At 44.0% G+C, this 13,669-nt stretch overlaps 1 protein-coding gene across 1 annotated transcript in view; it reads right to left on the bottom strand.

Moving 5' to 3' along the window:
• Positions 1 to 12,451, bottom strand: part of UNC45B (unc-45 myosin chaperone B) — a 39,829-nt gene extending 27,378 nt beyond the window's left edge. The window contains exon 1 of the mRNA XM_077299634.1: positions 12,349 to 12,451. Coding sequence (XP_077155749.1) covers positions 12,349 to 12,360 — 12 coding nt within the window. The 5' untranslated portion in view covers positions 12,361 to 12,451. The remainder of the gene's footprint in view (positions 1 to 12,348) is intronic.
• Between the last annotated feature and the right edge of the window lie 1,218 nt (positions 12,452 to 13,669).

Below are 13,669 nucleotides of genomic sequence, written 5' to 3'. Positions count from 1 at the left end.
GCCTCCAACTACTCCACAGCGTGGCTGGCCAGTAAAGGTCTCAAAGAAGAAAAAATGATGACATGGCCCCCTTGTTCACCTGATCTGAACCCCATAGAGAACCTATGAGCCCTCATAAAATGTGAGATCTACAGGGAGGGAAAACAGTCCACCTCTCGGAACAGTGTCTGGGAGGCTGTGGTGGCTGCTGCACGCAATGTTGATCATAAACAGATCAAGCAACTGACAGAATCTATGGATGGAAGGCTGTTGAGTGTCATCATAAAGAAAGGTGGCTATATGTCATGAATCCCCAATGGCTAGGGATAGCACAGGATAAGCAAAGAATAATAAAAATCGGACGAGCTCTAGGGTGATGGAACCTGGGCTGACCGCTGCCCTACGCCTGACAAACGCAACTAGAGATAGCCAGGGAGCGTGCCTACGTTGGTTCTAGACGCCACGCACCAGCCTAAGAGCTAACTAGTACTGCAGAGAAAACAAAGACCTCACTTGCCTCCAGAGGAATTAACCCCAAAGGTATAGTTGCCCCCCACATATATTGACGGTGAAATGAGAGGAAGGCACACACATAGAGATGATGTATATAGCTTTAGCAAATAGAGGCCCGCTGAAAACTAGAAAGCAGAATGACACAAAAGGGGACTGAGCGGTCAGCTAAAAAACCCTAATCAAAAAAACCATCCTGAGATTACAAGAACCCATGTGCCAACTCATGGCACATGGGGAGAACCTCAGTCCACTAGAGCAACCAGCTAACAAAGAGACATTCTAAGCAAGCTGGACAAAAAACCAAACAACTGAAGATCAGCACTTAGCTTATCCTGAAAGATCTGGGAGCAGGTAGGCAGGAACCAAACAGAGCACATCTGAACACATTGCTAGCCGGCAAGGGAAATGACAGAAAGGCCAGGCAAAATAGGAAACACCCAGCCTCTGATGGACAGATGGAAACCAAAGGCCGCAACCCACCAAAGTCACCCAGTACCAGCAGTAACCACCAGAGGGAGCCCGCAAACAGAATCCACAACAGTACCCCCCCCTTGAGGAGGGGTCACCGAACCCTCACGAGAACCCCCAGGGCGATCAGGGTGAGCTCTATGGAAGGCGCGGACCAAATCAGTCGCATGAACATCGGAGGCGACCACCCAGGAATTGTCCTCCTGACCATAACCCTTCCACTTAACCAAATACTGGAGTTTGCGTCTGGAAACACGAGAATCCAAGATCTTTTCAACAACATACTCCAATTCTCCCTCCACCAGCACCGGAGCAGGAGGCTCGACCGAAGGAACAACAGGCACCTCATACCTCCGCAACAACGACCGATGGAACACATTATGAATAGCGAACGATGCTGGGAGATCCAAACGGAAAGATACAGGGTTAAGAATCTCCGAGATCCTATAAGGACCGATGAACCGAGGCTTGAACTTAGGAGAAGAGACCTTCATAGGGACAAAACGAGAAGACAACCACACCAAGTCCCCAACAAGAAGTCGGGGACCCACGCGGCGACGGCGATTAGCAAACTGCTGAGTCTTCTCCTGAGATAACTTCAAATTGTCCACCACCTGATTCCAAATGTGATGTAGCCTGTCCACCACCACGTCCACTCCAGGACAATCCGAAGACTCCACCTGACCAGAGGAAAAACGAGGATGAAACCCCGAATTACAAAAAAAAGGAGAGACCAACGTGGCCGAACTAGCCCGATTATTAAGAGCAAATTCGGCCAGTGGCAAAAAAGCAACCCAGTCATCCTGATCAGCAGAAACAAAACACCTCAAATAAGTTTCCAAGGTCTGATTAGTTCGCTCCGTCTGGCCATTCGTCTGAGGATGGAATGCAGACGAGAAAGACAAATCAATGCCCATCTTGACACAAAACGTCCGCCAAAATCTAGACACAAACTGGGATCCCCTGTCAGAAACGATATTCTCCGGAATCCCATGCAAACGAACCACGTTCTGAAAAAACAAAGGAACCAACTCAGAGGAGGAGGGCAACTTAGGCAAGGGCACCAAATGAACCATCTTAGAAAAGCGGTCACACACAACCCAGATAACGGACATTTTCTGTGAAACCGGGAGATCAGAAATAAAATCCATGGAAATGTGCGTCCAAGGCCTCTTCGGGATGGGCAAGGATAACAACAACCCACTAGCCCGTGAACAGCAAGGCTTAGCTCGAGCACACATTTCACAAGACTGCACAAAGGTGCGCACATCCCTAGATAAGGAAGGCCACCAAAAAGACCTGGCCACCAAGTCTCTTGTACCAAATATTCCAGGATGACCAGCCAACACAGAAGAATGGACCTCGGAGATGACTCTACTGGTCCAATCATCCGGAACAAACAGTCTTTCTGGTGGACATCGATCCGGTTTATCCACCTGAAACTCCTGCAATGCGCGTCGCAAGTCTGGGGATACGGCGGACAATATTACCCCATCCCTAAGGATACCAGCAGGCCCAGTGTCTCCAGGAGAGTCAGGCACAAAACTCCTGGAAAGAGCATCTGCCTTCACATTCTTTGAACCTGGCAGGTATGAAACCACGAAATTGAAACGAGAAAAAAATAACGACCAACGAGCCTGTCTAGGATTCAAACGCCTGGCAGACTCAAGGTAAATGAGATTCTTGTGATCAGTCAAGACCACCACGCGATGTTTAGCACCCTCAAGCCAATGACGCCACTCCTCAAATGCCCACTTCATGGCCAAAAGCTCCCGATTACCCACATCATAATTGCGCTCGGCGGGCGAGAATTTTCGAGAGAAGAAAGCACATGGCTTCATCACCGAGCCATTAGAACTTCTCTGTGACAAAACCGCCCCCGCTCCAATCTCGGAAGCATCAACCTCCACCTGAAAAGGAAGTGAAACATCTGGTTGACACAACACAGGAGCAGAAGAAAACCAGCGCTTAAGTTCCTGAAAGGCCTCCACGGCCGCAGGAGACCAATCAGCAACATCAGCACCCTTTTTAGTCAAATCAGTCAAAGGTTTAACAATACTGGAAAAATTAGCAATGAACCGACGATAAAAATTAGCAAACCCCAAGAACTTCTGAAGGCTCTTAACAGATGTAGGTTGTGTCCAGTCACAAATAGCCTGAACCTTAACGGGATCCATCTCAATAGTAGAAGGAGAAAAAATGTACCCCAAAAAGGAAATCTTCTGGACTCCGAAGAGACACTTTGAGCCCTTCACAAACAGAGAATTGGCCCGCAAAACCTGAAACACCTTCTTGACCTGTAGAACATGAGACTCCCAGTCATCAGAAAACACCAAAATATCATCCAAATACACAATCATAAACTTATCCAGATATTCACGGAAAATATTGTGCATAAAGGACTGAAAGACTGACGGAGCATTGGAGAGTCCAAAAGGCATTACCAAATACTCAAAATGGCCCTCAGGCGTATTAAATGCGGTTTTCCACTCATCACCCTGTTTTATCCGCACCAGATTATACGCACCACGAAGATCTATTTTAGTGAACCACCTAGCCCCCTTAATGCGAGCAAACAAATCAGTAAATAATGGCAATGGATACTGGTATTTGACTGTAATCTTATTCAGAAGGCGATAATCTATACAAGGCCTCAGGGAACCATCTTTTTTTGCCACAAAAAAAAAACCTGCTCCCAGAGGGGACGAAGATGGACGAATATGTCCCTTTTCCAAGGACTCCTTAATATAATTCCGCATAGCAGTATGCTCTGGCAGTGACAGATTAAATAAACGACCCTTAGGGAACTTACTGCCAGGAATCAATTCTATAGCACAGTCACACTCTCTATGAGGAGGGAGCGAATTGAGCTTAGGCTCCTCAAAAACATCTCTATAATCCGACAAAAACGCAGGGATCTCCGAAGGAGTGGATGAAGCAATAGAAATCGGAGGTGCATCATCATGAACCCCCTGACATCCCCAGCTTAGCACAGACATTGTTTTCCAGTCCAGGACAGGATTATGAGTTTGTAACCATGGCAGACCAAGCACTAGTACATCATGTAAATTATACAGTACAAGGAAGCGAATCACCTCCTGATGAACGGGAGTCATGCGCATGGTCACTTGTGTCCAATACTGCGGTTTATTCATAGCCAATGGTGTAGAATCAATTCCCTTCAGAGGAATAGGAACTTCCAGAGGCTCTAGACTAAAACCGCAGCGTTTAGCAAATGACCAATCCATAAGACTCAGGGCAGCGCCTGAATCCACATAGGCATCGACGGAAATGGAAGACAGTGAAAAAATCAGAGTCACAGACAAAATGAACTTAGACTGCAGAGTATCAATGGCAAAAGATTTATCAACCCTTTTTGTGCGTTTAGAGCATGCTGATATAACATGAGCTGAATCACCACAATAAAAACACAAACCATTTTTCCGCCTATAATTTTGCCGTTCACTTCTGGACTGAATTCTATCACATTGCATAGTCTCAGGTGCCTGTTCAGAAGACACCGCCAACTGGTGCACGGGTTTGCGCTCCCGTAAACGCCGATCAATCTGAATGGCCATAGCCATAGACTCATTCAGACCTGTAGGCGCAGGGAACCCCACCATAATATCCTTAATGGCCTCAGAAAGACCATTTCTGAAGTTTGCAGCCAGGGCGCACTCATTCCACTGAGTAAGCACCGACCATTTCCGAAATTTCTGACAATATATTTCCGCTTCATCATGCCCCTGAGAGAGGGCTAATAAAGCCTTTTCAGCCTGAATCTCTAGGTTAGGTTCCTCATAGAGCAATCCCAATGCCAGAAAAAACGCATCCACACTGAGCAACGCAGGATCCCCTGGTGCCAATGCAAATGCCCAATTCTGAGGGTCGCCCCGTAGGAACGATATAACAATCTTGACCTGTTGAGCAGGGTCTCCAGAGGAGCGAGATTTCAAAGAGAGAAACAATTTACAATTGTTCCTGAAATTCAGGAAGGTAGATCTATCTCCAGAAAAAAACTCTGGAATAGGAATTCTAGGTTCAGACATGGGAGTGTGAACAACGAAATCCTGTATGTTTTGAACCTTTGCCGCGAGATTACTCAGGCTGGAAGCCAAACTCTGGACATCCATGATAAACAGCTAAGATCAGAGCCATTCAAGGGTTAAGAGGAGGTAAGAAGCAGCTAGACAGCAATTAAGGGCTAGGCAGCAAAACTCTGAAGGAAAAAAAAAAAAAAAAATTTCCCTTGAACACTTCTTTTTCTCCTGCTTCAGCCCAAACAATTAACACTTTGTGGGCCGGCTATACTGTCATGAATCCCCAATGGCTAGGGATAGCACAGGATAAGCAAAGAATAATAAAAATCGGACGAGCTCTAGGGTGATGGAACCTGGGCTGACCGCTGCCCTACGCCTGACAAACGCAACTAGAGATAGCCAGGGAGCGTGCCTACGTTGGTTCTAGACGCCACGCACCAGCCTAAGAGCTAACTAGTACTGCAGAGAAAACAAAGACCTCACTTGCCTCCAGAGGAATTAACCCCAAAGGTATAGTTGCCCCCCACATATATTGACGGTGAAATGAGAGGAAGGCACACACATATAGATGATGTATATAGCTTTAGCAAATAGAGGCCCGCTGAAAACTAGAAAGCAGAATGACACAAAAGGGGACTGAGCGGTCAGCTAAAAAACCCTAATCAAAAAAACCATCCTGAGATTACAAGAACCCATGTGCCAACTCATGGCACATGGGGAGAACCTCAGTCCACTAGAGCAACCAGCTAACAAAGAGACATTCTAAGCAAGCTGGACAAAAAACCAAACAACTGAAGATCAGCACTTAGCTTATCCTGAAAGATCTGGGAGCAGGTAGGCAGGAACCAAACAGAGCACATCTGAACACATTGATAGCCGGCAAGGGAAATGACAGAGAGGCCAGGTAAAATAGGAAACACCCAGCCTCTGATGGACAGGTGGAAACCAAAGGCCGCAACCCACCAAAGTCACCCAGTACCAGCAGTAACCACCAGAGGGAGCCCGCAAACAGAATCCACAACAGCTATATTGGTCACTAATTTTGGGGGGGTTTGTTTTTGCATGTCAGAAATGTTTATTTCTAAATTTTGTGCAGTTATATTGATTTACCTAGTGAAAATAAACAAGTGAGATGGGAATATATTTGTTTTTTATTAATTTGCCTAAATTCTGTACAGTAATAGTTACCTGCACAAACAGATATCCTCCTAAGATAGCCAAATGTAAAAAAACCACTCCAACTTCCAAAAATATTAAGCTTTGATATTTATGAGTCTTTTGGGTTGATTGAGAACATAGTTGTTGATCAATAATAAAAATAATCCTCTAAAATACAACTTGCCTAATAATTCTGCACACAGTGAATGTTTGAGTCTCTACGGCTGCATGCCTCCCTGTTAGGCAATCCCCGCATGTTTTGTGGCTGTCTAACAGCTGCGAAACATGCAGTCACAGGAACTCAAACATATTTTCCGAGCACGCCTGAGATACTCTGATAACACCCGAACATGCTCTGATAACACGATAACGGGTCTGATTGGGTACAGAAGAGCGCAGTCAGCCGGCTGTATAACACGGTCGACAGTTGCATCGCAATGCTTGGACTGGCTGGCGGCTTTGCTGACCTAATAAGCATGATAGCATGTATTTCTGTGCAGCTGTCTGGCTCAGGTCAGGAGAGTCAACGGCCAGTCCGAGCATTGCGATGCAATAGTCTAACATGTTATACTGCAGCCTGTCTGCCCCCTAATTGTCACTGCAGCTACTCTCCTCTTTTTGATGGAGATACTGTATAAGGGGCTTCCTTCCATTTTAGGGTATGTTCACAATATGCAGCTAACAGAACTGACCATTCTTCCGGTGTCAGGCGGCTTCCTCTTGAAAGCTACCAATACTTTATATGCAAAATTATGATTAAAAGAAAAAACAACTGAAGAAATGTCTTCTGCTTCAAGAATTTAGAAATGCCAACATCTGTAAGATGTCATGTGCACATATCCTAAGGAGGGTAGAGCTGAGAGCACTTCTTACGACAATTGATTTCTCATATTAAGGGAGATTTAAATGCCAACCAAAATATGTTCAACATGCATACTAGGAATTGACTAAGCTCTCGACCCATTTAATAACTTTTTTTTGTAATATTTATTAATGCAAAGTAAAGCGAATAAGGAACCTGTCAGGCGATTCATGCTGACCAAACCACGGGCAGCAAAAATTGCAGCCTGGCTGCACTATTGCAGCCAGATATGTTTTTCTCTGAAAAGCTCTGGTGTGTCAGAGGAAATATTCTTTGAAGATCCTGCCAGGGACCATAGCCGTAGACTAGACTAGTCCGGCTCTGCCCTTGGCCAGCTCTTCCCAGCGCTGCTCTAGGTGATTGGCAGGTCACTCTCTATGTACACAAGAGGGAGAGACCTGTCAATTACCTGCAGCGGCACTGAGATGAGACAGCCGGGACAGCACCAAACAAGTCTTGTTTCCAGCTATGGCCCTCGGCCAGACCTTTAAATTATATTTTTTCTTAAACTCCAGAGTGGTTGAAAGAAAAACATACCTGGCTGCAATCTTGCCGGCAGGATGAGAGTCATGCTGCCCATGCTTTGGGCAACATGATTCACCTGACAGGATTCCTTTAAATATTTAAGACATACATCTTTAAACAGCACAAGATTGACAAGCCCAGTGATTGGGGGAAGAATGTTATAAACATAACCATACCGTTAGGGACCATCCATATGAGGTGCACCTTGTCGTGTTTGGACATGTTTTTATGTTTTTTGTTAAAAAAAAATGTTAACTAAGCACCTCATGTTTTTAATGTGTATAGTAATAGTAATAGTAGAAGGTATGTATTCATTACCAGCAGTGTACTGACACACAGTGTATGTATATGTTTGTATATTGGCCATATAGTGTATTTAATTTAGTACTAAAGATGTCCAGGCCCTTTTTTTTTTTTTTTTTGTAGTTTGTAATAGCGGTGGATCCGTCTCGGGCTCAGAAATCTTCTCCATCCATCTTTCACCAAAAAGGTTTTATTACAAGCTAAGCCTTGTTAATATCTCTTCTCATTTCATTTGAAGCCTGTCTGGGCACATGGAAAGGTGAGTCATTAGAGCTAGAGACCATTTATGTGAGGTACACCTTGTCATTGCTGGATGGCTTTAACACTTTTTGATCAAAAAAAAAGTTGACTAAGTACATCACGTTTTTTACATGTCAAGTAATATTGAAGTGTATGTATGCATTAATCACAGTGTGCTGCTGCATAGTGTATGTATATGTGTTTGGAAATATAATGTTGTCAGTGGAGCCCTGTAAGCAAAGGCTGGAAGGGGGCAACCAAGTAATTAATGCTAATTTAGTTAGCATAAGCACTGTTGTTTCTTCTTCTCTATGAAATCGGACAACCCCTTCATAGAAGAGAAGCCCTTTTCACATGACTGGTGACCAAAATGTGTATTTAGGACCACACTGTTTCTCTGCTCTTTCACAGTTAAATTAGTACGGTATATTTGTAACCAAATAGAGGTTATTAATAACGAGACAGACAAGCATACTGATATCAACAGATTGGGACATGTGGTGGTCTGGGGGGGTCTGCTAAATGTACTGTACTTTACACTAAACGAGTGTCTATTCAGCTGACTAAGTACTGACCATATATGGAAGCTGAATTGGTCACGTTGGACCATGTGTCATGGCCACCTGTCTTACTTCTAGTATGTGACACAAAATTGTCTTTGTAACCTAAAACCATTTTTGTTGATATACTAGTTATATCAGTGGTTGATATATATATATGTATATATATATACATTAACTATTGTGCTTTGAGAAAAAAATCAAAGCTGCATAATATCTATACTAACTTTGATAAGTGTATACACATACATACATACACTCCCCAACATTGTTCAGCAGTCTCACTAGTGATGAGTTTGAATCAATTCCTTCATCTCTGCTGAGAACTTTGCCACATACTTCAAAAATAAGGTCGACCAAACAAGGCAAGTCTTTATTGTTCAACGACCACAACCCCTTTGTATACCAGACCAATGCTCCTCTCCCATAACCTCCCTCTCCAACATCACTGAAGGGGAGCTTAATTGTCTTCTCTCCAAATCACACCTCCCCACTTGTGCACTAGACCCCATCCCATCTCCTCTCCAACCTCACCACCACACTTATCCCATCCCTAACCCATCTCTTCAACCTATCACTAACTTCTTTTACCTTCCCTTCTGCTTTCAAACATGCCACAATCACGCCTATCCTTAAGAAGCCAACCCTTGGCCCAACCGCTATGTCCAGCTATCGCCCAATATCACTGCTCCCATTCTCTTTCAATCTCCTGGAGCAGCACTTCCACACTGAACTTTCCTTCCTCTCATCTAACTTACTCTTTGACAATCTACAATCTGGCTTCCGTCACCATCATTCCACTGAGACTGCCCTGACCAAAATTAATAACGACCTACTTACAACCAAAGCAAACAAACAATACTCTATACTCCTCTTTCTAGACCTGTCCTCTGCTTTCAACACAGTTGACCACTCCCTCCTCCTACTACAGATCCTCTCTTCCTTTGGCATCAAAGACCTCGCCCTATCCTGGATCTCCTCGTACCTTTCCAATCGCACACTCACCGTCTCCCACTCCCATATTATCCCTCATCCCACCCTCTCTCTGTTGGAGTCCCCTAAGCCTCTGTTCTAGGACCTCTACTCTTCTCAGTCTATACACTTGGCCTGGGACAACTCATAAAGTCCCATGGATTCCAGTATCACCTTTATGCTGATGACACTCAGATCTACCTCTCTGGCCCAGATGTCCCTCTCTGCTGTTCATAATCCCGGAGTGTCTATCAGCCATATCCTCCTTCTTCTCCTCTCGCTTCCTCAAACTCAATGTGGACAAATCTAAACTCATCATCTTTCCTCCATCTCACAGATCTTCCTTACCTGATCTATCTATCACAATAAATTACATCACACTTTTCCCCGTACCAGAAGTCTGCTGCCTCAGAGTAACCCTTGACTCTGCCCTGTCCTTCAAACCGCACATCCAAGCTCTTTCCACCTCCTGTCACCTTCAGCTCAAAAATATTTCCATAATCCGTCCTTTCCTCAACGATCAGTCTACTAAAATGCTTGTGTATGCCCTCATCATCTCCCGCCTCGACTACTGCAACAACCTCCTCTGTGGCTTCCCTGCTAACACTCTCGCACCTCTCCAGTCCATCCTTAACTGTGCTGCCCAACTAATTCTTCTCTCCCCTCGCTACTCCTCCACTTCTCTCCTCTGCAAATCTCATTGGCTTCATTGGCTCCCATTCCCGCAGCGTATCCAGTTCAAATTACTAATCCTGACCTACAAAGCCATGCATAACCTGCATATATCTCTGAAATAATCTCCTGATATTTCCCCTCATGTAATCTGTGACCCTCCCAAGACCTCCTTCTCTCCTCCACACATATTCGCTCCTCACCTAATCGCCTCCAAGACTTCTCCCGAATATCCCCCATCCTCTGGAATTCTGTGCCCCAACACATCTGACTAACAACCACATTCGGATCCTTCAGATGGAACCTGAAAACACACCTGTTCAAGAAAGCTTACAGCCTGCAATGACCCCGCTTCCTCCTCACCATTACCGGAGATACCGCCTCACCAATACCGAAGCTGCTGCAACCCCCAGACCGACTATCTCCTCTCCCCCATCCTGAAGAATGTAAGCCCGCAAGGGCAGGGTCCTCTCCCCTCTGTATCAGTCTGTCATTGTTAGTTTGTTTACTGTACAGTAAGTGATATCTGTAATTTGTATGTAACCCCTTCTCATATACAGCACCATGGAATCAATGGTGCTATATAAATAAATAATAATAAGAAGAAGAAGGAAATGTCATAGAATTATGGAAATCACAGGATCAATAGACATGTTCATGATATGAAAATGACATGAAAAAAAGTAATACAATTTTCAAGTCACATGTCACAACCATTATCATGGTTAATGGTAGTCTGAGGAATGTTCTGCCACACTGAATGCACTTGGCCAAGCAAATCATTAATATCCACTGCTGGCAGCTCCTTTTGCAGTTGCTGACCAATGACGTCCAAGATGTCCTCAGTGGGAGACAAGTCTGGAGACGCTGCAGGCCATGGTGGCTTGTTTAGGTATCACAGACTGCTCATAGTATAACACAAGCAACATGAGGTCTAACGTTGTCGTGTTGAAAAACTGCTGCTGCAATGTTGGAGAAATGGTCATATCACTGATTCTACCACCAAATCAATGTAACTCAGAGCTGTTAATGTACCTGAAATGAAGGCTAGAGGGGTCTGGCTACCGCACATTATGGCACCTCACACCATAATCTCGGAAGCAGGACTGGTTTCCATTGTTAAAGCTTTTTAATTGTGTTGCACACAAGGAGGCAAGAGGCTGGAATAGAGCAATGAAGGTCTATTCTTTTCAGAGATGAGACTCGCTTTTTTCTTGCAAGCAGTGATATCCAGAGATTGGTCTGGAGACCACGTGGGTAGATTATTATGTGAGGTGGCATAATGTACTGTAGTCAGACCCTTCTAGTCATTCCACGTACAATTGCATTGATTTAGTGATGGTACCAGAGGTACATCCATTTTTCCCAAAGTATCCCAAGGACGATTTTTCAACACAACAAGCCAGATGTCAAGTTTCTCCTGTTACTATGAGCAGCCTGTGTGGCCTAAACGTGCTACCATGCCCAGCAGCGTCTGTGCACTTGTCTCCCATCAAGCACATCTGGTACCTTATTGGTCAACAATTGCAGAGGGAGCTGCCAGCAGAGGATTGTGATGATTTGCCTGCCCAAATGGATACACTGTGGTAGAACATTCCTCAAACATTGATAGCATGCCAAAGTGTGTAAGTGCGGGGATTTCTGTATCTCGCTCTCACACTGAATACATTTTTTTTTAAAGTTTTCCTTCCATTTTTGCCCCATTTGAATATCAGTATACACGTCCATTCATCCAAATAAGTGCATTGCTACAAATGATATGATCAGAAATATACATCTGCTATTATTGTGCTTATTTGCCTTCTTTACATATACATATTATTGGTAAATATAAGAGAGTACGATGAATAATGCTCATGTTTGCTTGAACCGGAAAATGCAGTATTCAGATGCAAATAAAGGTCACAAAAAAGCAAAAGAAAAAAGTACACCCTCTGGTTAATACTGTATTGCTCGGTCCTAGCAGTGACATTGAAAATTAGCAGTGGGCAACCAAACATAGAGATCAATAAAGACTATATAAACTTTTCATAGATCAATAGACAGACTGCGTTACCTTTGCAGGCATAAGAAATCCGGGACTTGTCTGGATGTCTGTTCCTCTGGTATTCTTCAGCCAGCATGTGTCCTCTGGGTTATATATAGATGTGAATGAGATGGTCCACTTCTTCGGAATGCTGGCACATCAGACGGCACAGGGGGTCCTCCTGTTAAATAATTCTGTTTAAATGCTACAAAGAAGAGACAAATAACTATAACATTAGACTATAAATAAGCAAATAAATAATGATGCGTTTTTGAATTTATTTAAAGGGCAAAGTATAATAAAATGTTGAAAGCCTTCTTAAATAGTAGCAGTCCCCCTGTTAGGGTGGACAATCCCACCTGCCCTGCCATTTATGGAGGTGACAGAAGGGAGTGAAGCTGATATAGTGGGAGATGATCCAGAGCAGCTGTCACTGCTGGAAGTGGCTAGCAGCTTCTGGAAAGTGAAGAACGTCCATGTCACTAGGTCACACTGATCCACTCCTAGTTTTCGTTTCCTCCTGTTGTGATGTAACATTTCTAATTTATTAAATCCAATGACTACAATTGCTTCAAATGTCGCATGTGTTCACGGTTTGGAAAAGTCCTTTTTATTTATGTCAAATAGCATAAATAAATGGATTCTTCTAAAAAAGAATTAAACAGCACAGTCAGTGGCTCAGTGGTTAGCACTGGAGTCCTGGGTTCAGATTCCACAAAGGACAACATGTGCAAGGAGTTTAGATGTGCTCCCCTTGTTTGTGTGGGTTTCCCCTGGGCGCTCTGGTTTCTTTCCACTCTCCAAAGACATACTGATAGGGAATCTAGATTGTGAGCCCTAATGGGGACAGTGATGATAATGTCTGTAAACTGCTGTGTAATATGATAGCGCTATAAAAACATAATAATAAAATAAACGTTATGTGCTGGACTCGGATGTACTAGATTAGCAAACACTTTAACATGGTTTTAACATTTTGACTCAGAGATTAGAGGGGCGGTCCAATCTAGAACAACAAGTCTGCATCACTCTGTGACTACAGAATTGCTAATCCTTACAGCACATTTTTAGTGCAAGCGTATTACACGAAGCTGGAAAAAGTCTAGATCAATTCTGACCATGAGTAAGCATATCACATACTTGTGGTCACGTGACCACCGTTCCTAGCACTGATAACGGAGAATCAGGATTCACAAGTCTGAGGTTACAGAGTGACTACAATGTAGCCAGACAACCCAATCTTCTGGCCTCTCTCTGTCCCTGTGACAAATTGTGTGACAAATCTTGGTGCCGTTTTTATCATTTCCCTATATGAAAATATAAAATCTAAGGCTGAAACAAAAATTTTGAG

This window comes from Ranitomeya variabilis, chromosome 3 (assembly GCF_051348905.1).
Source record: "Ranitomeya variabilis isolate aRanVar5 chromosome 3, aRanVar5.hap1, whole genome shotgun sequence".
Classification (NCBI taxonomy): Eukaryota; Metazoa; Chordata; class Amphibia; order Anura; family Dendrobatidae; genus Ranitomeya; species Ranitomeya variabilis.
This window is presented reverse-complemented; position numbering and strand designations above follow the sequence as displayed.